A 22155-nucleotide genomic window follows, 5' to 3' on the forward strand; every position below is an offset into this window, starting at 1 on the left:
CGTTTCATGATTCAAAAGATTTGCATCACATGTGATGCATATGTGACATACATTTTGTAAGAGCACCATATTCCAAGTATCTATGTTCTTCTGTAACATAAAAACTCTGCATGCTTTTCAAATGTATGCATGCTTTTCAAATATAACAATTACTTCCCTTTCCATATTGTTGTCATAATAAATCCAAACCATTTTACCACGTGAATGAGTTTGTGTCGGCTGGCTTCCACCGTCCATGTATCATGCTAAAGTTTGGGCGGGCAGTGTGTAAGAAACATATTCTCCAAGTCCTTATTGCAGAAATGGGTCTCTCAAGGGATTAGTCATGGCCCTAAGAGTGTAGATAATTCTGGACTCTCATAGTCGAGAGGAAATTAGTGACAAAAGCGTCTGCCTTCGGTTTCTGGGTGCATAGTCCTCGTCGTTCTTCTTGTATATTTTTTTGGTGTGTGCCCTAGCCGACTCCGAAAACAAAAAAAACCTTGGGTGGGCAATATGTAAGCAACCGTAGTACATTCTCCACGTTCTTACACACCTCAACGATTGTGTCACCGAGAGTAAGCTCTCTCTAAACCTCTTTGTCTCACTGGTCGAGAAATTTGGTTATGCTGAACACCGCGAGACGTGGGATGCGTACAATCATCTGCAATATGTAGGAGTAGCACGATGCGGAAACTAGCACTGGCAAAACATGCATGGCGAAAGTTTTCTGATTACATGCGTTATGATTTCAAGGAAATAGTGTTTCCCTCTGCAATGCCCGATCCACCTGGCACAGTACAGGAAACTCCAAAGCTCCCTTGGAGAGACTATCTTCTTGTAAGCATCCTACCCAACATTTCAAGTTCTGTTCTTCTGTGTGCTTGACGTGGGCGGTTTGAGACTTTTTAAGCATTCCATTTGAAGAGTATTGCGCTTTGCAGAGTAGATTATGCTTAGCTAATGAGGGTTCCCCCCCCTCTTATCTCAGATATTGAGGGTGGGCACCAGGGTCTATATAAAGAGCTTCAAGAATCCTGATTTTGATATCGACGAAGAATTTGATTTAGTCCTAAATTCTGGTAAAGCAAGACCAAAGAAGGAAAAGAAGGCCGGACCTGTGCAGCCATCTACAATTGAAGACCTGGGTGAGTGTCTACTATCTTATTCTTTCATCCCAAGTTTGCCCTGCAGTAGTGCTCTAGGATAATTAAGCAGGTTCATGGTATCCACGTACAGCAACCATGTATTGATTTGCCAGAGTAGACCCCCAAGGTTCATATTTGAAGGGATGGAGACAAAAGCAACCCCTTCCAAAAGCTCTACTAGCTAAAATTGTTACCACAAATCCTTAACAGTCAACTGCTTTCATAACTAAAGCCGAAAAGCTGACATGTTAGTTGTCCACACCCTGCCGTTTTTCCCGTTGCAAATCGTGCTGCAAATTGCGTGCGTTTTAAAGCTGCCATGCCAATAGTTGGGTTCCATTTCTTTTTCCTATGTTCCGGTATTGGTTGTGACACATCATTTATTTGTGACATACCGCCCTCGTAAAAGAAGAGTAATCGATTAGTAGACACCGACTCTACGCACACATGCCTTTGACTATGCAAACCATGCATTAGCATAAATGCATAAGTCATTGAACAATTACAATCACCTTCACATCATTATCCCCGTCGAGATCTCAATTGGGAATCGTGGTGATTATGATTTAGTTAGCAATCACATCGAGATCGCGCAGATCTCTCACAGACGTCTCAATCAACTAAATCTCTTCACTTTCATATTCACATCACCTCTTAGGTGCACCAAGACAATCCGGAAATCGCACTGACATGCTGACGTGGCAAGCCGTATGGAAATCCGAAAAACGTGCTGACTGTGTTGATGTGGCAGTTGTACAAAATTCCGCGATTTGTGCTGGCAGCTTTTGGCGCCAGTTTTTGGACGAGATGCTTTCGGAACTTAGAGCTTTTGGGGCTGTGCTTTTGGCATCCCTTGTATTGTTTAAAAGAGCCCTTGGGGCCTCACTCTGCAAAGCATATGGACGTAGAGTCTGAGAGAAGAGGTCCCTCAGGAGTTGTACTTTGCAATGATTAATGATAAAGAAATAGTGAAAGGGGCGGCAGACTTTGGGTCCAATACCTTTGGGCACGAAACTCCGTCGGGCCGTGTCGACTCTCTCTCTCTCTATCTCTATTAAAGTTTAATGATTTTAAAGTTTCTGTTTGTATGTTGCTATTGATTTCACGCTTGGAGTGTCCAAGCCTGTTACAGTGGTATCAAAGCTCATAAAGATTCTTCTACTGTGGAGGATTTGATCCTTTTGTAGCACACGCAATTTTTTTGTGTGAAAGAATCTTCGTGTCGGGACCCCGTACTTATTAGCTGGTGACTTGTGGTTTGCTATGGACATACCTATGCACTCATTAGAGGAGTTCACATGAGATATGGCCTATGGGATTCCGACATTCTTAGAGAAGACACCACCATCTAGGGTGGATAGACACTTACCACTTGACCTCGACACATAAGATCACTTGCTTACACAGGAGCATCTACATGGACTTAGGGAGAGGATCTTGTATCTCTTCTTGGACAGGTTCATTGCTTGAATCTACAGACTGAAGTGGGACTTTAGTGCTTTGGACTCTCTTGGAGAGTTTACCCACAAGATGCGAGAGATCAGGCATCCCGCGACTACATTCGGAGTCACCCGAGCTTGGCTTGGATGGTAGTGCAGTTGCTCTTCTAGACTCCTGACCATTTGGATTGCTACCTATAGAGTAGCTTACACTCACCCTCGGTAACCTTACAACAGACTTATCCCTCGACCTGGGCAGTAGGCCACTCCCCGGGGCAGTCACTTATCAAAAGACCCCTATATCACATGCGTTCAAGAGGTAATTAATAATACCCCAATATACATACTATTTTTACACTGTGAGCCTATTTAAAAAAACCCCACCCCCCTCTGTATGTATACATTTTTATACATATTGGTCTTTTAATAATCCTCTCCGGTTAACTCACGTGATATCATACACATTCTAAAAAGTGACCGCCCCGGGGGCCACTCCCGGCTCATTCACATTGAGAGCCACACCAAGATGCGGTTTGGTGGTGGTGTTGGCGTGGATTCTGTTTTGGTTGACATTGGAGGATTGGAGGCAGGAGATACAGGCAAGCTGGTGCAGACAAATTGGTCTGGCTTTTTCTCTTCTCAGAGGATCTTTACAGCGCAGACTTCTCCATCTGGCTTCCCTACTTCTACAGGATGATTACGGTGCATATAGCTTAGCCTAGTTTGACTTACACCACTTTGTTGCTTCATAGGTCTAGGGCATACTTGTACGGCTAGTGTGCCTCCAGGCTGGCCACCCTTTGCATATGCATTTAGAATGCATTGTCCGGCCGCCCACGTGACAGGTGCAACCCTTGGAGCGACCATAGAACACACGATGGTCCAAGGCGCCGTTGATGTACCGCAAAGTATGCTGGGCACACCGCGAATGTCGCTGGCAAGGTCGGGTGTTGAAGGAAATGAGGATAGAAACTATGTAACAGATGTCTGGTCGGGTATAAGTTAGCCATACGAGGCAGCCAACAACATTCTTGTACTGCTTTAGGTCAATCCATGGGGAAGGATCGTGAAGCGATATGTTCTCTCCGGTCTCAGGAGGAGTGCCAATCGGTGTGCAGCCTGTCATCTAGAATCTCTCTAGGATAGCCTTCACATACTTCCGCTGAGAAAAGAAGATGCCGCTTGGTGTCTGAAAAATCTCGAATCGAAGAAAATAGTGAAGAAGCCCAAGATCAGTCATCTCGAAACGTGTCTCCATAGCTTTCATGATCGACTTGATCCTGCTCGTCCATGAGCTTGTGAAAATGAGATCGTCCACATAGACAATCACTATCGCAACCAAAGAGTCATTAGAAACAACATAACAATTGGAATCTGATGAGGTACGCCGTAACCCCAACTTCACGAGGAACTGGTCAAGTGTGAGGTACTACTGTCGTCTAGCCTGCTTCAGTTCATACAATGCTTACCACAACTGATAGACCCAATCCTCCTTGCCTGGTATACAAAACCCAAGAGGCTGCTCACATAAAATTCTTTATCCAAACCTCATGCACTTTTGACATCCATCTGGAAGATAGACCAATGTTGGCTGCGAGAGCAAACGTTGCGTATGGTAGTCATGCGAGCAGTGGGAGCAAAGGTCTCGTCAAAGTCCACGCTTGATCGCTGTGTGAAACCCTGAGCAACAAGTCTCGCCTTGTGTTTGTCGAGGGAACCATTGGCCTTGTACTTTGTCTTGAAAATCCATTTCGTAGAAACCACCTTCTGCTTGTTGGGCTTGGGAACCAAAGTCCAGGTTTTATTCCGCTCGATAGCGTCCATCTCTGTTTGCATGGCACGCTTCCAACAATCATGATGGAGTGCTTCCTCCATCGAGGAAGGCTCAACTGGTGAAAAGCCTGAATTTGAGACATGAGTGCAAAGTTCACGAACTGTGCGCCGTCATAAACTTGGCTGTCTTTGAGGCGTGCAGAACGTTGAGGCTGTCCAGGATCCGGCAGTGCTGGTAACTTCGTGACTTCAGAGGAAGAAATTGTAGAGTAGAGCCAACCAGGTACTAACCTCTCATTGCGAGGTGGGACTGCCTCCACCGGAAGAGAATCATCATCCACGTCAGAATCGAAAACCGACATGGCATGATCGGGTCAAGTAACTGGCTGCGGTATAGAGGGTAAAGGAAAAGGAACATGGATAGGGGTAGGATCAGGTGTAGGAGGTGGACGAGGAGGAGGTAGGGAAGGTATAGGCTTGGATGCTACCTCCTCTGCAAGTGTGCTGAAAAGCTCCATGAAAGTCACATCACGGCTAACTGTGGTGGTCTTGGCGTCAGGATCATAAAGCCGGTATCCATCAAACTCTCGTGAATAGCCCATGAAGATGAGCTTCTTCGCCTTGAAGTCTAACTTTTGTCGCTTCTCCTTTGGCACATGGACAAAGGCCGGACACCCAAAAACTCTAAAGTGTGAGACCGAGGGCTTGCGCTCGTAGTAAGCATTGTCACAAAGTGATGGCGTGTCTGTCCGAGAGCATGTGGGAAACCCTAACCCTGACTGCTGTTGAAAACCCTAATTGTGGAAACCCTAACCCTAAAACCTGAAAACCCTAAAATATGTCAGAAACCCTAACCCTAAATTCTGCCCTGACCTACCTCTAACCCTAACCCTAACCCTAAAAGGTAGCAGGGCTGAATCCTGTGAAATGCGCTGGCATCCTGACGTGGCACCATACGGTAGTCCCGTAATTTGCGGCAGATTTCCAGCTTTTGCGGCAGCCTGCTTTTCTCTACTCAAGTATGAGAGAGAGAGAGAGAGAAAGAGAATACTTTGCTTTATTTTACAACTCAAGAGAGCTGGAGAGAGAGAAGAGCTTTTGCTTTTATTTTTAGGTTTTTGATATGAAGCTTTTGGGGCTCTGCTTTTGGCATCCCTTGTAAACATGAAATATGTGAGTCGGGCTCCCACTCTGCAGAGCATCTGGACGCAAAGTCTGAGAGTGAGACCCGATCCACTCTTGTACTTCTAACTGATTAATACATAAAGAAATACCGAAAGGGGCGCCAGTCTTTGGGGCCAATATCTCTAGGCACGGAACTCCGCCGGGTCAGTGCATCTATTGTGAACTGTGAACTGTTTTGAAGTGGTTATTTGGTGCTGTCATGATTGATTCTTGACTTGGAGTGTCCAAGTCTGTTATAGTGGTATCGGAGCATGGCCGATTTCTCTTCTACGGAAAATCCGATCCCCAATTTTTTTTCCGTAGCACCTATGGCTTCACGCAAGGATCAGTCGACTCCCTCTGCATCCGGAGATGTGGGCAGGGATCACAACGAAGATTCTGCCAGAGAGTATGGCCCGCCTCGACCTACTCAGGCAGAGCAACGAGAGATGAAGCGTCGTCAATTGATCGGCGATGCAACAAAGATGATGCTCAGTTTTGTGAAGGACCCGAAATTGGCAAAATATATGAGCGAGACTTCTTTTCAAGAAGTGCTCGAGCAGTGGTAGAAAACCACAACACCACCCCCGAAACCCGCTCTCAAGAAACCTTTTGCTCACAAGACCTATTCAGAGAAGGAATTAGAAGAGGTGGTTGATGCACGGATTGCTCAGCTTTTTGACGCATAGCACAAAGCTAAAAAGCACGGCAAAAAGCAAAAAAAAGGCACTGACTTTCCGGGTTATTTGGGTCGTCAGTCGACATTTGACAAAGCCAAGAAACAGAAGAAGCGTGTTCGATTTGAAGGAGTACCTAGTTCTTCTTCTTCTTCTTCTTCTTCTAGCTCTTCAGATTCGAGCGAAGAAGACAGAAAAGGCAAAAAGCGAAGCAAGAAACAACGCTTCGGAAAGGGCAAGAAAAAGGTAAAGAAGTCTAAATCTCGCCCAGTGAGTGACAGTTCTACAGAGGACTCGTCTACAGACAGTTCAGACTCTGATGACGGCAACTTTTATGCGAACAAGAAGAATTTTTATAAAGCCAACCAGTATGACTTTCTGGAAGATAAAAGCAAGAAAGTCCGAGAGTTTAAGACAGGTGGACAGTTGACACTTTTTCAGGATACAAAGATGCTTCGAAGGCTTTGTCTTTTATACAACAGTTTGACATTGCTTTCGCGGAAGGACGCTACTTAGAGCACTCCAAGATTCGAAGAGCTGCCTCTTATTTTAAGGGGAATGCTCGAACTTGGTGGTCCACGCTTCGTTTAAACAAGACTGCGCCAGTTAAATGGCTGAAATTTAGGAAGCTTTCTATTTCTTCTTGGTTGACGCAAGAGTATGAACGCGATATACGAGCTGCTTGGAATCATCTTCGGATGACCAAGAGAGATACAGTGCATGCTTACTGTGAGAGATTCTTGAGCTCTTTCCTACTTGCCTCTTCATTCAAGAAGATCTCGTTCAGAGAACAGATTGAGCGGTTTACCTTGGGTCTATCTACAGAGATCCGAGATCACCGCTTGGAACAGAAACTTCTATTCAGGAGTTGATGAGTCATGCAAAACGGGGCTTTGCCATTCACTTTGGCAGTCTGACCTACCCCACCGATGAGGTCATGACACAACGAGCTGAACAGACTTCAATGAATGAGAGTAGAAAGAAAAAGAGCAACCCAGAAAAGAAGGATGCACGACCCAAGCTTACTCCTCAGGAGAGAGCTCGCTTCATCAGAGAGGGGAAGTGCTTTGGATGGGGGGAACATGGACATATCTCTGCGAAGTGCCCTAAAAAGGCACAGAAAGGACAGAATGACAAGGACGACGACACGCCTGAGAGTCCGAGAGCAGCTGAGGAACGTGGAAGAAAAGGCAAGATGGAAACAAGACTGGTTCCAAATTGTTTGGGTACCGATCCCAACACCATGGAGAGTACAGAACTTTTCCGAGCTTGGGGCAAAGTGAAAGACTAAGAGGCCCTGATCTTCTTTGATGGAGGAGTCAAGGCCAACTTCATTTTACCGGAATTGGCGACGCGGCTCGAGATCACTCCCGATCGGATGGGACCACTTACGGAGGCAGTTCTAGCGGCATCCGGCAGGGACGTAGCCATTACACGTGTCATTGGTTAACTCGGTTGCATTGTCAGGGGTATTTGGGGCATGAGGACTTTTTCATAATGCCTTCGGAAGGTTGTGATGTTCTCTTGGGGATTCCTTGGTACCACAAGAACAACGCCGTGGTCGATTATCGGGCGAGGAAAGCGACATTGATTACAGAGAAGGGCAGAATCATTGTACTTGATATTAATCTAAAGGGCGAGTCTGTCCCTATTGTATCGGCTTCGGCCATTTCTAAATTAATGAAATCCAATCTGTTTGTTTACTCGATCTTTATGAAAGAATTGAGCGATAAGGATAGGAAAAATATGTCTAAAATTGATAAAGAATGCCAAGATTTTGTCCACTCTCACGTCGATTGCTTCTCAGAGGGCCTATCAGGCGAGTTACCACCTGCTCGTCCTGAAGATCATACCATTGATCTGATACCTGGAAGCACACCACCGAACCGGCCACCTTACCGTGTGAGCCGAGCACAGATTGAAGAGATTATGAACCAAGTGAAGGAAAAGGGTCTTGTCCAGCCTAGTACTTCACCGTATTGCTCTCCAGTGTTGTTGGTTTTGAAGAAAGACGGATCTTGGAGAATGTGCATCGATTATAGAGCTCTCAACAAAATCACCATCAAGAACAGATTTTCGATTCCTAGGATCGATGATATACTCGACAGATTACAGGGATCCTCGTGCTTTAGCAGGATTGATTTGAAGAGTGGATATCATCAGATCAGAATCACGCCGGGAGACGTCTACAAGATAGCTTTTCGGACGACTTTTGGATTATTTGAGTTTTTGGTCATGCCTTTTGGCTTAACCAATGCGTCTGCGACATTTAATCGGATGATGGACAAGATTTTTCGAGAGTACAGGCTATTTGTGGGCACTTTCTTTGACGACATCATTGTTTCCTCCAAGAATGAGGCAGAACACGGAGATCATCTGCTTCAGGCATTACGAGATCACAAGTTAGTGATTAATGCAAAGAAAAGTGAAGTTTTCCTACCAGAGATACACTTTTTGGGACACATTGTCTCAGCAGTTGGAGTGCAAATGGATCCGGCCAAGATAGAGACTATCCGTGATTGGCCCGATTTGAAGAATGTCCTTCTCCTCCATCCACTTTGCATCCAAAGCAGAATAGTTCTTTAACTTAACCAAGAACTGCCTTCGGACTTTACCTTTATTCTTCGTATCCTTATGTGCCAAAATCTGTTCAGGAACAAGGATCTCGTTTTCTTTCACTTCGGTTTGCTCATCAGGCTCCCCATCATCAGGCACATCACCTTTAAAAGGTTTCAAGAGACTCACATGAAATGCATGGTGAATCCTCCAAGTATCAGGCAGTTTCAGTCGGAAGGAGACATCATTTATCTTTTCAGTGATTTGGAAAGGTCCGTAGTATCGGATACTAAGCTTTGGAAAAAGCCTCTCCTTTCCCTTTTTCTTTCTCAGTCGTGCCTTCTCAAAACGTAGAGCACCCAATCATCCTCCTTCAATTTCAAGTTGCAACGATGGCGATCCGCTGCCTTTTTCTGTCGTTCTTGAGATTTTTGCAAAGCCTCACGAACCTTTGCAAAAGCCGTATCTAAGTCTCGCGTATATTCATCTGCTTCAAAAATCTTATCTTTCGTGCTTAGGAAGGGTGGAACCTTCGCAGCACCTTCAACAATCTCAAATGGCGCCTTCCCCGTCGAAGAGTGTATCGTGTTATTGTAGGCAAATTCCACCAAAGGTAGCTACTTTTCCCATTGAGTCTTCTGATCCGAGATATAAGACTTGAATAAATCTGAAACCATTGAATTGGCAATCTCAGATTGCTCGTCAGTCTGCGGGTGGAACGATGACGAGAACTGCAACGGCGTGCCAATGTTCTTCCAAATTGCCTTCCAAAACAAACTCGTAAATCTGGGGTCTTTGTCAGAGACAATCGTCTCAGGCATGCCATGTAATCTGAAAATGTGGGCCACAAATAGTCTCACTAAGTGATCCGGCTTGATTGTTTTCTTCATTGGAATGAAATGAGCTTGTTTGCTAAATTTGTCAATAACAGTCCAGATACCATCGTGACCACTCTGTGTTCTCGGGAGATCAAAAAAATGAAATCCATTGCAATACTTTCCCAGGGGCGGTGGGTATGGGTAAAAGGCTGCATCAATCCTTGTGCTTTATGCCTGTCAAACCTGACCTTCTGGCATACGAAGCAACTGCGCACAAACTCTTCCACATCCTTTTTGAATCTCGGCCAAAAGAAGTATCTCTCTACCCCTTTCATGGTGGTAGCAATGCCGCGGTTACCCGTAAATGGTGGACAGTGGCATTCAGTCATGACCTTTTCCCTCAACGGCTGTGTAACGCACAACATGGTTTTTCTCATCAAGTAGCCATCCCGAATGGAATATCCCGCTACCGTCTCCCCATCCCGTATCCGTGTGAAAACGTCTACAAAATCTGTATCTGTGGCATATTGGTCGACCATATCCTCGAAGCTCCTATGATGTATCGCGGAAATAGCCAGAACCAACGGCTTCCTAGACAAAGCATCTGCCACCACATTCTTCTGTCCTTGAACATGGACAATCTGGAAGTGAAACTATGACAAGATGTTCGTCCACGCATCTGCTTTTCGAAAGCTGCTTCTGTGACAAGAAGTAGTGCAAACTCTGATGGTCTGTAAACTCATTAAATCCGCTCCGAGTAGGTAATTCCGCAACCGAGTAAGAGCATGGATAACCGCCAAAAGCTCTTTCTCATAAATCTGTTGCTGTCATCTTCGGCCTTGAGAACAATCGGCTCTCGTAAGCAATGACATGGCCTTCTTGCATTAAGACCGCACCCAGACTACGACCACAAGCGTCACAATATACTTCAAATGACTTTTGCAAGTCCGGCAAAGTCAAAACTGGTCCCGTAGTCAATTTCTCTTTCAAGGTCCGAAAGGCAGCCACCTCTGTGGGTCCCCACGAGAAAGGGACTCCTTTCTGTGTCAAGATTTGCAAAGGGGAAGCAACCTCTGCAAACTTTTGAATGAACCGCCTGTAGTACAAACACAGTCCCAAGAAGCTTCTAACTTCATGAACATTCTTCAAATCGGGCCAATCACGGATAGTCTATCTTGGCCGGATCCATTTGCACTCTTGCTACTGAGACAATGTGTCCCATAAAGTGTATCTCTGAAGCAGACGATCTCTGTGTTCTGCCTCATTCTTGGAGAAAACAATGATATCGTCAAAGAAAGTGCCAACAAATAGTCTGTACTCTCGAAAAATCCTGTCCATCATCCGGTTAAATGTCGCAGGAGCATTGGTTAAGCCAAAAGGCATCACCAAAAACACAAATAACCCAAAAGTCGTCCGAAAAGCTGTCTTGTAGACGTCTCCCGGGGCGATTCTGATTAGATGATATCCACTCTTCAAATCAATCTTGCTAAAGCACGAGGATTCCTGTAATCTGTCGAGTATATCATCGATCCTAGGAATCGGAAATCTGTTCTTGATGGTGATTTTGTTGAGAGCTCTATAATCGATGCACATTCTCCAAGATCCGTCTTTCTTCAAAACCAACAACACTGGAGAGCAATACGGTGAAGTACTAGGCTGGACAAGAGCCTTTTCCAAGAGGTCTTTCACTTGGTTCATAATCTCTTCATTCTGTGCTCGGCTCACACGATAAGGTGGCCGGTTTGGTGATGTGCTTCCAGGTATCAGATCAATGGTATGATCTTTAGGCCCTCTAAAAAGCAATTGGCATGAGTCTGGAGAAAAATCTTGGCGTTCTTTTGTTCAGGTCAAAACATATTCGACCTTTATCTATCGTTCAGTTCTCTCCCAAAAGAAGGAGTAAAGAAACTGAAGTTCATCAAGTACAATCTCTAAGCCCTTCATTTGTCAAAGTCGCTTTCTCGGCCCGGTAGTCAACCACGGCGTAGTTCTTGGGGTACCAAGGGATTCCGAGTAGAAAGTCACTCGCGTGCCCTGAACACCCCTGTCATTGCAAACGAAGTTTGCCAATGCTCGGTGTAATGGCAACATCCCGTCCGGGTGCCAATCGAACTACCTTGACCTGTGGCCTGAGCCTATCGGGCATAATTCCAAATCAAGCCGCCAATTCCAAGTGAAAAGAAGTTGGCCTTGGCTCCTTCAAAAGAGCTTCCTAATGCTTCACTTTGCCCCAAAAAGGCGGCAAAGTTTGTACTTTCATTCATTTGATTCGGTTCAGGTCCCTCGCCATGTGGTACCATTTTTGCTTTTTATCTGCCTTTTCTGCCACGTCTCTCAGCTGCTTTAGAACTTTCTGGCCTTTCTTCATCTTGTTCATTCGGTGCCTTGTTAGGGCACTTCGCGGAGACATGTCCATGTTCCCTGCATCCAAAGCACTTCCCCTCCCTGATGAAGCGAGCTCTCTCCTCAGGAGTAAGCTTGGGTCGTGCATCCTTCTTTTTTGGGTTGCTCTTTCTCTTTCTATTTCCATTCGCTGAAGTCTGTTCGGCTCGTTGTGTCATGACCTCATCGGTGGGGTAGGTCAGATTGCCAGGGTGAATGGCAAAACCCCGCTTCGCATGACTCATCAACTCCTGAATAGAAGCTGACTTCTGTTCCAAGCAGTGATCTCGGATCTCTGTAGGTAGACCCAAGGTAAACCGCTCAATCTGTTCTCTGAACGAGATCTTCTTGAATGAAGAGGCGGGTAGAAAAGAGCTCTAGAATCTCTCGCAATAAGTATCCAATGTATCTCTCTTGGTCATCCGAAGATGATTCCAAGCAACTCATATCGCGTTCATACTCTTGCGTCAGCCAAGAAGAAATAAAAAGCGTCTTAAAATTTCAGCCATTTAACTGGCGCAGTCTTGTTTAAAAGAAGCGTGGACCACCAAGTTCGAGCATTCCCCTTAAAATAAGAGGCAGCTCTCCGAATCTTGGAGTGCTCTGAGTAGCGTCCTCCCACGAAAGCGATGTCAAACTGCTGTATAAAAGACAAAGCCTTCGAAGAATCTTTATGTCCTGAAAAAGTGTCAAATTTGATCGACTGTCCACCTTCCTTAAACTCTCGGACTTTCTTGCTTTTATCTTCCAGAAAGTCATACTGGTTGGCTTTATAAAAATTCTTCTTGTTCGCATAAAAGTTGTCGTCATCAAAGTCTGAACTGTCTGTAGACGAGTCCTCTGTAGAACTGTCACTCACTGGGCGAGATTTAGACTTCTTTGCCTTTTTCCTGCCCTTACTGAAGCGTTGTTTCTTGCTTCGCTTTTTGCCTTTTCTGTCTTCTTTGCTCGAATCTGAAGAGCTAGAAGAACTGTCAGAAGAAGAAGAAGAAAAAGAAGAAGAAGAAAAAGAAGAAGAAGAAGAAGAACTAGGTACTCCTTCAAATTGAACACGCTTCTTCTGTTTCTTTGCCTAATCGAATGTCGACTGATGACCCAAATAACCCGGGAAGTCAGTGTCTTTCTTCTGCTTTTGCCGTGCTTTTTAGCTTTGTTCTGCGCGTCAAAAAGCTGAGCAATCCGTGCATCAACCACCTCTTCTTATTCATTCTCTGAATATGTCTTGTGAGCAGAAGGTTTCTTGAGAGCGGGTTTCGTGGGTGGTGTTGTGGTTTTCTGCCACTGCTCGTGCACTTCCTGAAAAGAAGTCTCACTCATATATTTTGTCAATTTTGGGTCCTTCGCAAAACTGAGCATCATCTTTGTTGCATCGTCGATCAACTGACGACGCTTCATCCCTCGTTGCTCCGCCTGAGTATGTCGAGGCGGGCCATACTCTCTGTCGGAATCTTCTTTGTGATCCTTGCCCGCATCTCCGGATGCAGAGGGAGTCGACTGATCCTTGCGTGAAGCCATAGGTGCCGCCAAATTTTTTTTTGGGATCGGATTTCCCATAGAAGAGAAATCGGCCGTGCTCTGATACCACTGTAACAGACTTGGACACTCCAAGTCAAGAATCAATCACGACAGCACCAAATAACCACTTCAAAACAGTTCACAGTTCACAATAGATTTGCACTGGCCCGGCGGAGTTGCGTGCCTAGAGATATTGGTCCCAAAGACTGGCGCCCCTTACGGTATTTCTTTATGTATTAATCAGTTCAAAGTACAAGAGTGGTTCGGGTCTCACTCTCAGACTCTGCGTCCAGATGCTCTGCAGAGTGGGAGCCCAAACTACATATTTAAATTACAAGGGATGCCAAAAGCAGAGCCCCAAAAGCTTCAGATCAAAAGCCTAAAAATAAAAGCAAAGGCTCTTTTCCTCTCTCAAGCTCTCTTGAGCTTTGAGAAATAAAGCAAGAGATTCTCTCTCTCTTTCTCTCATAATTTGCGTTGAGCAAAAGGCTGCTTTTTCCCATCGCAAAATCCAGAAAGCTTCCGTACGGTGCCACGTCATCATGTTAGTGCTTTTTTCGAGACCTGCCCTGTTGCCATTAGGGTTAGGGTTAGGGTTTCTGCAATTTTAGGGTTTCTGGCAGATTTTAGGGTTTGTAGGTTTTAGGGTTAGACTTTCCAGAAATTAGGGTTAGGGTTTCCAGAAATTAGGGTTTCAGCTGTTAGGGTTTCTGGCAAAAATTAGGGTTAGGGTTTTTGCTCTCGGGCAGCGACATCATCACTTTGTGACAACTTACCTTTGGTGGAATTTGCCTACAATAACACGATACACTCTTCGACGAGGAAGGCGCCATTTGAGATTGTTGAAGGTGCTGTGAGGTTCCACCCTTCCTAAGCACGAAAGTTAAGATTTTTGAAGCGGACGAATATACGCGAGACTTAGATACGGCTTTTGCCAAGGTTCGCGAGACTTTGCAGAAATTTCAAGAACGACAGAAAAAGGCAGCGAATCGCCATCGTCACGACTTGAAATTGAAGAAGGATGATTGGGTTCTCTTACGTTTGAGAAGGCACGCCTGAGAAAGGAAAAGGGAAAGGAGAGGCTTTTTCCAAAGCTTAGTATGCGATATTACGGACCTTTCCAGATCACTAAAGAGATAAATGATGTCTCCTTCCGACTGAAACTGCCTGATACTTGGAGGATTCACAATGCATTTCATGTGAGTCTCTTGAAACCTTTTAAAGGTGATGTGCCTGATGATGGAGCCTGATGAGCAACCCAAAGTGGAAGAAAACGAGGAGATCCTTGTTTCTGAACAGATTTTGGCACATAATGATACGAAGAATAAAGGTAAAGTCTGAAGGCGGTTCTTGGTTAAGTTCAAGAACTATCCTGCATTGGATGCGAAGTGGATGGAGGAGGAGGACCTGGCAGATACTCCTTAGATTGTGAAACTTTACCTCGAGGCTTTTGGTTTAGCATAGTCTACTCCAAATGGAACCCTAAAACCTACAAACCCTAAAACTTGCCAAAAACCCTAACCCTAAATTTTGCCTACAACATAGTCTACTTCAAACCCTAACCCTAAAACCTACAAACCCTAAAACTTGCCAAAAACCCTAACCCTAAATTTTGCCTTGACCTAACACTAAAACGCAGCAGGGCTGAATCCCGTGAAATGCGCTGGCATGCTGACGTGGCACCGTACGGCAGTCCTGTAATTTGCGGCAGATTTTCAGCTTTTGCGGCAGCCTGCTTTTCTCTACGCAAGTATGAGAAAGAGAGAGAGAAATACAATACTCTGCTTTATTTTATAACTCGAGAGCTTGAGAGAGAGAAGAGCTTTTGCTTTTATTTTTAGGATTTTGATCTGAAGCTTTTGGGGCTCTGCTTTTGGCATCCCTTTTAAACATTAAATATGTGAGTTGGGCTTCCACTCTACAGAGCATCTGGACGCAGAGTCTGAGAGTGAGACCCGATCCACTCTTGTACTCTGAACTGATTAATACATAAAGAAATACCGAAAGGGGCGCCAGTCTTTGGGGCCAATATCTCTAGGCACGGAACTCCCCGGGCCAGTGCAAATCTATTGTGAACTGTGAACTGTTTTGAAGTGGTTATTTGGTGCTATCGTGATTGATTCTTGACTTGGAGTGTCCAAGTCTGTTACAAGCATCATAAGGAGTCATGTCGTGAAAAGCATGGGTAGGAGAACGGGTCTGGATGTAAACCGCCGTGTTGCACGCCTCTGCCCAGTAAACCCGGGGTAAAGAAGCATGCGCAAGCATCGCACGAGCCATCTCCATGATAGTTCGATTCTTCCGCTCAACAACTGCGTTTTGGGAAGGAGTGTAAGGAGTAGTCAGCTGGCGCTGAATGCCCTCTGACTTGCACCACTGTACAAATTCCTCAATAGGCACAACGTCGGCTTCACCTAATTTTTTCTTTAAGGCGGCTGACATGAAACATTGGATGTACAATAACATTCGAAGGAAGAGCTAGTTTATAGGCAACCCGACCAATTTTCTTTGTGATCAAGAATGGACCACAATATCTAGCTGAAAGCTTATAATGCTTTCTAGTTCGCATATCCTTGGGTATCTTGAGATAGACCCATTGTCCCATCTCTAGAGTCCTGGGAGATCTCTTTTGATTAGCATAAGTAGTGACTCGATCACAAGCCGTCCTTATACTATCCTTAGCCAATTCGAGCATTTCCTACATATCATACAAGAAATCTCGAGCTTGGCGATCCTTGACTTACTCTAAGCCAATAGCAATCGGGGATTAGGCTCAAATCCATACATCAGCATGAACGGGCTAAATCCGGTAGTAGAATGCTTGCCACTATTATAGACAAACTCCAATTGTGGAAGATACTTTTTCCAATGAGACTGCCGGTGAGAGACGTAAGCTCTTAGCATGTCCTATAACGTCTGATTCATCCTCTGAGTTTGTCCGTCGAACTCGGGATGATCAGAAGCCGAGATACTCAACTTCGTTTGAAGATGAGTAAACACATCTTGCAAAAATCACCTAGTGAACGTAGTATCTCGATCATTAACGATATACTTTGACACACCAAACAGCTTGTAAAGCTGATGGACAAGTAAAACTGCCAACTCATGGCTTTTAACTGTTGACTTTGTTGGTATAAACTCGGCTTTTTTTGTAAGTCTATCGACCACAACCCAAATGGTGTGATTGCCCCGACTATTATTTGGCAAACCACCGATGAAGTCCATGGAAATACTCTGCTACTTGGCATCTGGGATTTCCAATGGATGTAGCAGGCCAACTTTCCTAAGGTGCTCTGCCTTATTGACCTGACATTGAGTGCATCTCTTCACATAGCTCTCTATGTAAGAGCGCATCCTTGGCAAACAAAAATATTGCTTGACCAATGCCAAAGTTCTCTGGATGCTTGGGTGCCCAACGCTAGGAACATCGAGGCATTCGAACAAAATCCTTTGTCGAGCCTCATCGATTTTTGGCACGCAGACCTTTCCGTTTCTGAACAATAGTCCACCTCTAATGGAATACTGTCGTTGTCTTGTCTCTCCAGCACGACTCACTTGGGTCTCAGGACTACCCAAGTTGTACATGAGTCATGCCTCGCTTCGACCTCGTTCCATATCTTGCCAAAATAGCTATTAGCCCTTAGAGAGAGAGAGTTAGAAATCCGTCGAGATTTCAGCCATAGACAATGCATTAACTTCAGGAATTCGGCTGAGTGCATCAACAACTCGATTGTTGGATCCTTTTCTGTAACGGGTCTCAAAGTCAAACTCTTGTATAAGCTCAACCCATTTGGCCTACCGGCCTCTGAGATGATCCAGATCACGGACATAGCGCAAATAGTAATGGTCTGTCCCTGCAACATACGTGATTATTCACGAGCATGATGAACTGCATGATAATGATAAGCATGATGATTTGCATGATAAAGCTGGGATTATTCACAAACATGGTGATTTGCATGATAAAGATGTGATTGTTCACAAGGATGATGGTTTAGTTGATACTTTGTCTAGTGAAGCTAACCTCATTGCAAATTCGATCAATCATGAAGAACCGATCTTGGCTCTTGAGTTGAGGTCCCAAGAACCCCCACAGGAAGTATTATGTGTGCGCATGATTAGTCAGCACGTATTGTTAGAGTGTTTCATTTGTGATGGTTTTCTGTATTTTAGTCACCGTCTTTATGTGTTCACTTTCCACAGGCATGCCATATTGTACGATGAACACGATTCACTCATGAATGAGCACGGATGTATGTGGATTACTCATGAAAAGATAAAATGTTTGCATTCAAGAAATTCACATTCCGTGTCTCTTCCTTGGCATGACACAGTATCCGAAGAGCACAAGAAGGATTGAGCATCAAGCATCGGCATTTCCATTATGATTTTCCACAGTCGATAGATTTAGATCAGAAAGACAAGTTTCGATTTCATTGTTTGCGTATGTTTGATGAACGGTTTGGCACTCCGTCTATATGTTCATCTACATTGCATGCACAATCTATAAAGAAGACTAGAATTTTTCCAGTCGCTTTACATGGAATGGGTATGTTCATGTTTTTGTGTTGGAAGTGGTTTCAGGAATTTTCATCCTCAGAGATTCTTGAAGAAGGTAGACGCATGACTATAGATGAAGTTGAAGCATCGAAGGAGCCACAGATGACTTTGTGTTGCTTTCGGTGCGGTTTGAAGAAGCAAGCGTTGTAGACCTTTATGAAGTTCAAGTATCGCACGAACCACACATCAGAGTGGGCCGACAAAGAGTCCCTTCCAAGATTCCGGACGCTGTTGGCGATCTCCCTCGACACCATACAGTTCGGTACCAGTACCTCGCTTTAAAAAGGAGGGGATGTCACGTGCACATCTAACCCTATGTGTACGTGGACAAGCTTCTTCATGTCTAGGGTTCAGTTCAGTTAGCTTAGCTTAGGAAGTGTTCTGGCACTTTTGTGAGTCCGTTCGCAAACCTTGCATGTCCAGACACTTAGAGTAGATGCATATCCTCTAGTTGCACATAGCGTGATCATCAAATTACCATCAGAACCCATCAGGAGCATTCTTACAGTGCACAGACCTATTTTCCCTATTTTAGCCATTTTTCACTTATTATTAATAAGTGACTTTGTTGAAAAACTGGGTAGGGCAATTTAGCCAAGCCAATATATAAGAAAACCTAGCACTAGCACTTTGTGGCAGAAGAGGTAGCAGGGATCAGGCGTCCGACAGTGCACCTTCTCAGCAAGATCCCCCACCAGGCAACCTAGCGTTTTCAGCCAACAAGGACCATCGTTTTTCAGCATTGCAGATTAGCCCAGCGTTTTGCATTTGCAGATCAGCCTGTCGATAGCAGAACACAGCAGAATCCATAGCGATTTTGCAGCAAGACCCTAGCGTTTTTGGGAGAGCAGAGCACCTAGCTTTTTGCAGATTCGCGGCAATAGAAGTCCCCTTTGCATCAGCGTTTTGCATATTCAGCGACTAGACTCCGTACCGCAGCCCCCAAACCTTGCATATCTCACCTTTTCGCAGCAGATCCTCGCCGCACGGTCAGATCAGCCAGCATTTGCAGATTCAGCCCGTTATTCGCAGATTTCAAATTCTGCGTTTTCAGCGCGTCGTCATCGCTGTCGTCATCGACATAGAGTCAGAATTCAGCAGATACAAGATTTGCAGATTTCAGCCATTAGCGTTTTCAGATTTCAGCCCGTCTCATCATCGTCCTAATCGTCGTCGACATCGTCGGCAAGTCCATTGCATTGTAGAGATTTGTGCAATCAATAGTAGACCACTCTCGCCATAGAGAGTGGGGACTTTGGAGGAGGGTTTGACAACATTCTGGTGTCGTATTCTTCTCTCTCTATCTCTCAGTCTCAGTACCTTCATGCACAGTGTTTATTCACTTTGTTTGTGATCATTTGCACTCTCTCACTAAAGGAACGAAGGCTCTCCCTTTCATAAGTAAAAGGAACCCTTGAGCACAGTTCGGAGCACTCATTTTGAGCAAAGTTTAACATTCACTTCCGTTGCACCTTACAGTCTGAATCCTCCGTTCTTCATGCTCCCCATGGAGGTCGAAATACGTGGTCCATTGGTGAAGCCAATTATTTACGGCCAGTTCTGTACATTCCTTCTCTTCTATTGAGAAATTAGTGGTTTTGTACGGAATCCTGGCAATAGGACCACCTTGTGAACGCCCAAAAGTAACAACCTGCGTCCGCAATTGCTAGAGATGGGTTTTGCCCTCGGAAATACGCGCAGTCGTCGACTGATTAGTATTTTCCAGAGCGGTAAGTTGGACGTTAAAGCCTTGCACGGCCCCTTCGAGAGGGGTCAAGCGAATGTTCGTATGAACATTCCCGTTTTCCAGAGCGGATATATGGTGGTCGAGGCTGTGGAAAGTACCTATGATCCATGTGTACAGAGCATGCATGAATGGAATTTGAATGTGGCGTGTCGTCACGCTGCGCATCCGAGCTGGAGGAATCCATGACAAAGTCCGTGAAAAACTGGAAATTTCACGCATTTTCAATCGCGAAATGCTACTACACGTCGGCATGAGCGTCCGAAAGCGAGCAGGTGGTGGTGGGAGTGCGAGCAGACAGGAGAGACAAGCAGTAAGAGAGAAGCAAGAAAGCAAAAAATGAGCTTTCTATAAACCTTTTTCTCCTTGTAAGCCTTATCATTGAAACACAGGTTTCAACTTGGTTTTTAAAAAATTTATAAGTGTCAATAAAAAGACCACCTACGTAGTGAGTTAAAGCACTTAGCGTAAAAAAAACAAAGAGGGCAGCGTAAAGAAAAATCCAGTGTAGAGAGAGTTGTAGGCGACGCATGGAGAGAGAAAAGGGCTTGAAGGCGTGTGCCCACCCGTGGCCAAAATACGGCGGGAAAATCCACGCTGGAATCAGCCTTCCAGGTCAGCATGAACGCTTCGATGTCTCTCTCTCTCTCTTTGCTGCGCAGAAGTTCCAGAGCACTCTCTCTCTCTCTCTCTCTCTCTCTCTCTCTCTCTCTCTCTCTCTCTCTCTCTCTCGTGTCTCGCTATGGAACTTTACACAGAGAGAAACACAAAGGAATAGAGTATGCTGAATTTAAATCACAAATCAGCAAATTGAGAAGTACTTAATGGATTTTCGTTGAAAATCACATAGAAATCTGCAAATTTTACTTTCTCTTCATTAAAACACTAGAAGTTAATTAAATTGCTGATTTTTTAGCATTCCTGCCCATAAAATAGCTGATTTTTATCAAAAATCAGCAGGAAAAACATTAAATTTCACCTACACACATGTATATGAGAAGAAAAATAATCGATCAAATAACATTTTATCAAAAATTACATGAAATTTCAAGTTATCCGACCCAAACCAATCCATAGGTGTACACGTGGTCCATCCTGTAGCCAAGCCGGCTCTGATACCATGAAACAAACGTTCAAAGTGGATCTCCCGGCTACACGGACCGCCTACAGACGCGTTGGACAAACCACCCGACCATCCGGTAGCACCCCGTGCTCGGGTCAGCGTCCAAGGACGTAGGCGTGCACCTGTAAGACCGAGCGTTCCATACCACCTGGCCTCACCTCCTCGAGGTAACCTGCGCGCACTCCTAGCCTCACGGGCTCACCACTGGCACTCTGCCAGTGGGGTCGATAACTACAAATGATGTACCAGACTTGGACACTCCAAGTCGAGAATCTACCGCGACAGCACAAATAAACCCTTCAAAACAGTTCATAGTTCACAATTGATTCGACACAGGTCCGGCGGAGTTCCGTGCCTAGAGATATTGGCCCCAAAGACTGGCGCCCCTTTCGGTATTTCTTTTTATATTAATGTGTGTTCAAAGTACAAGGGTGCGGGCAGGTGCTCACACTCAGACTGTGCGTCCAGATGCTTTGAGTTGTGAGAGGCCTGCTCACATATTTAAAGATTACAAGGGATGCTAAAAGCAAAGCCCCAAAAGTTGAGAAATAAATCAAAAGCTTGGGTTTTCTAAAAGCCTTCATAAAAATAAAGCAAAGGCTCTTTCTCTTTCTTTCTCTTATGCTTTAATAAAATAAAGCAAAAGCTGGCTCTCTCTTTCTCTTGCAATTGCGTAGAAAAGCAGCCAAAAATCAGCGTAGCCAAAAGAAGTACAGCCAGCCACGTCATCAGGTTCCATACGCTCTGCCATGTTTGAACATGTCAGCAGATTTTTTGGCGTAGAATCCGGAATCTGCCGTACAGCCACGTTAGCATTCTGTTGCCTTTTCTGGGACTGCCTGCAAGAGGGAGAGTGTATCTGCTGTGTCACCATGCCACGTCACCAAGTTGTGACAAATGAGGCCTTGGCCTCCCTTTTATAATAATGGCCGGTCACATTGGTTTTACACCACATCCGCTGGACACCCATCTCGACGGCGTCTAGGCTAGATCCCCTCTCCTGTCTCAGCGGGACATACCAACGTGGCAGTTGTACGGATGGCCACGTTTTACGATGATGATGTGGTAGGCTATACGGACTTCCGCGAATTGCACTGGCAGGTGCTGATGTGGTAGAGCTGTACGGAATTCCACAAATTACGATCGGCTGCTCTTGGGACCAGATGCTTTTGAGTTTGAAGCTTTTCATGTAAACCGCTTTTCAGAAGCCAAGGTCCTTTAAATATGTGTAGAGGGCTCAGTCTTTGGCACTCTTCCGGATGAAGGTGCAAAGCGCG

At 45.0% G+C, this 22155-nt stretch overlaps 1 protein-coding gene across 2 annotated transcripts in view; it reads left to right on the top strand.

Moving 5' to 3' along the window:
* The first annotated feature begins 530 nt into the window (after positions 1–530).
* Positions 531–22155, top strand: part of EMB2735 (embryo defective 2735) — a 28736-nt gene continuing 7111 nt past the window's right edge. Inside the window, exons 1-2 of one of the 2 annotated variants that reach the window (XM_086512809.1) lie at positions 531–819; positions 971–1127. In XM_086512809.1, the coding sequence (XP_086368935.1) occupies positions 667–819; positions 971–1127 (310 nt within the window). In that variant the 5' untranslated portion in view covers positions 531–666. The remainder of the gene's footprint in view (positions 820–970; positions 1128–22155) is intronic. The other variant, XM_086512810.1, reaches the window with a different exon arrangement.

This window comes from Adiantum capillus-veneris, chromosome 5 (assembly GCF_014529385.1).
Source record: "Adiantum capillus-veneris isolate H3 chromosome 5, ASM1452938v2, whole genome shotgun sequence".
Taxonomy (NCBI): Eukaryota; Viridiplantae; Streptophyta; class Polypodiopsida; order Polypodiales; family Pteridaceae; genus Adiantum; species Adiantum capillus-veneris.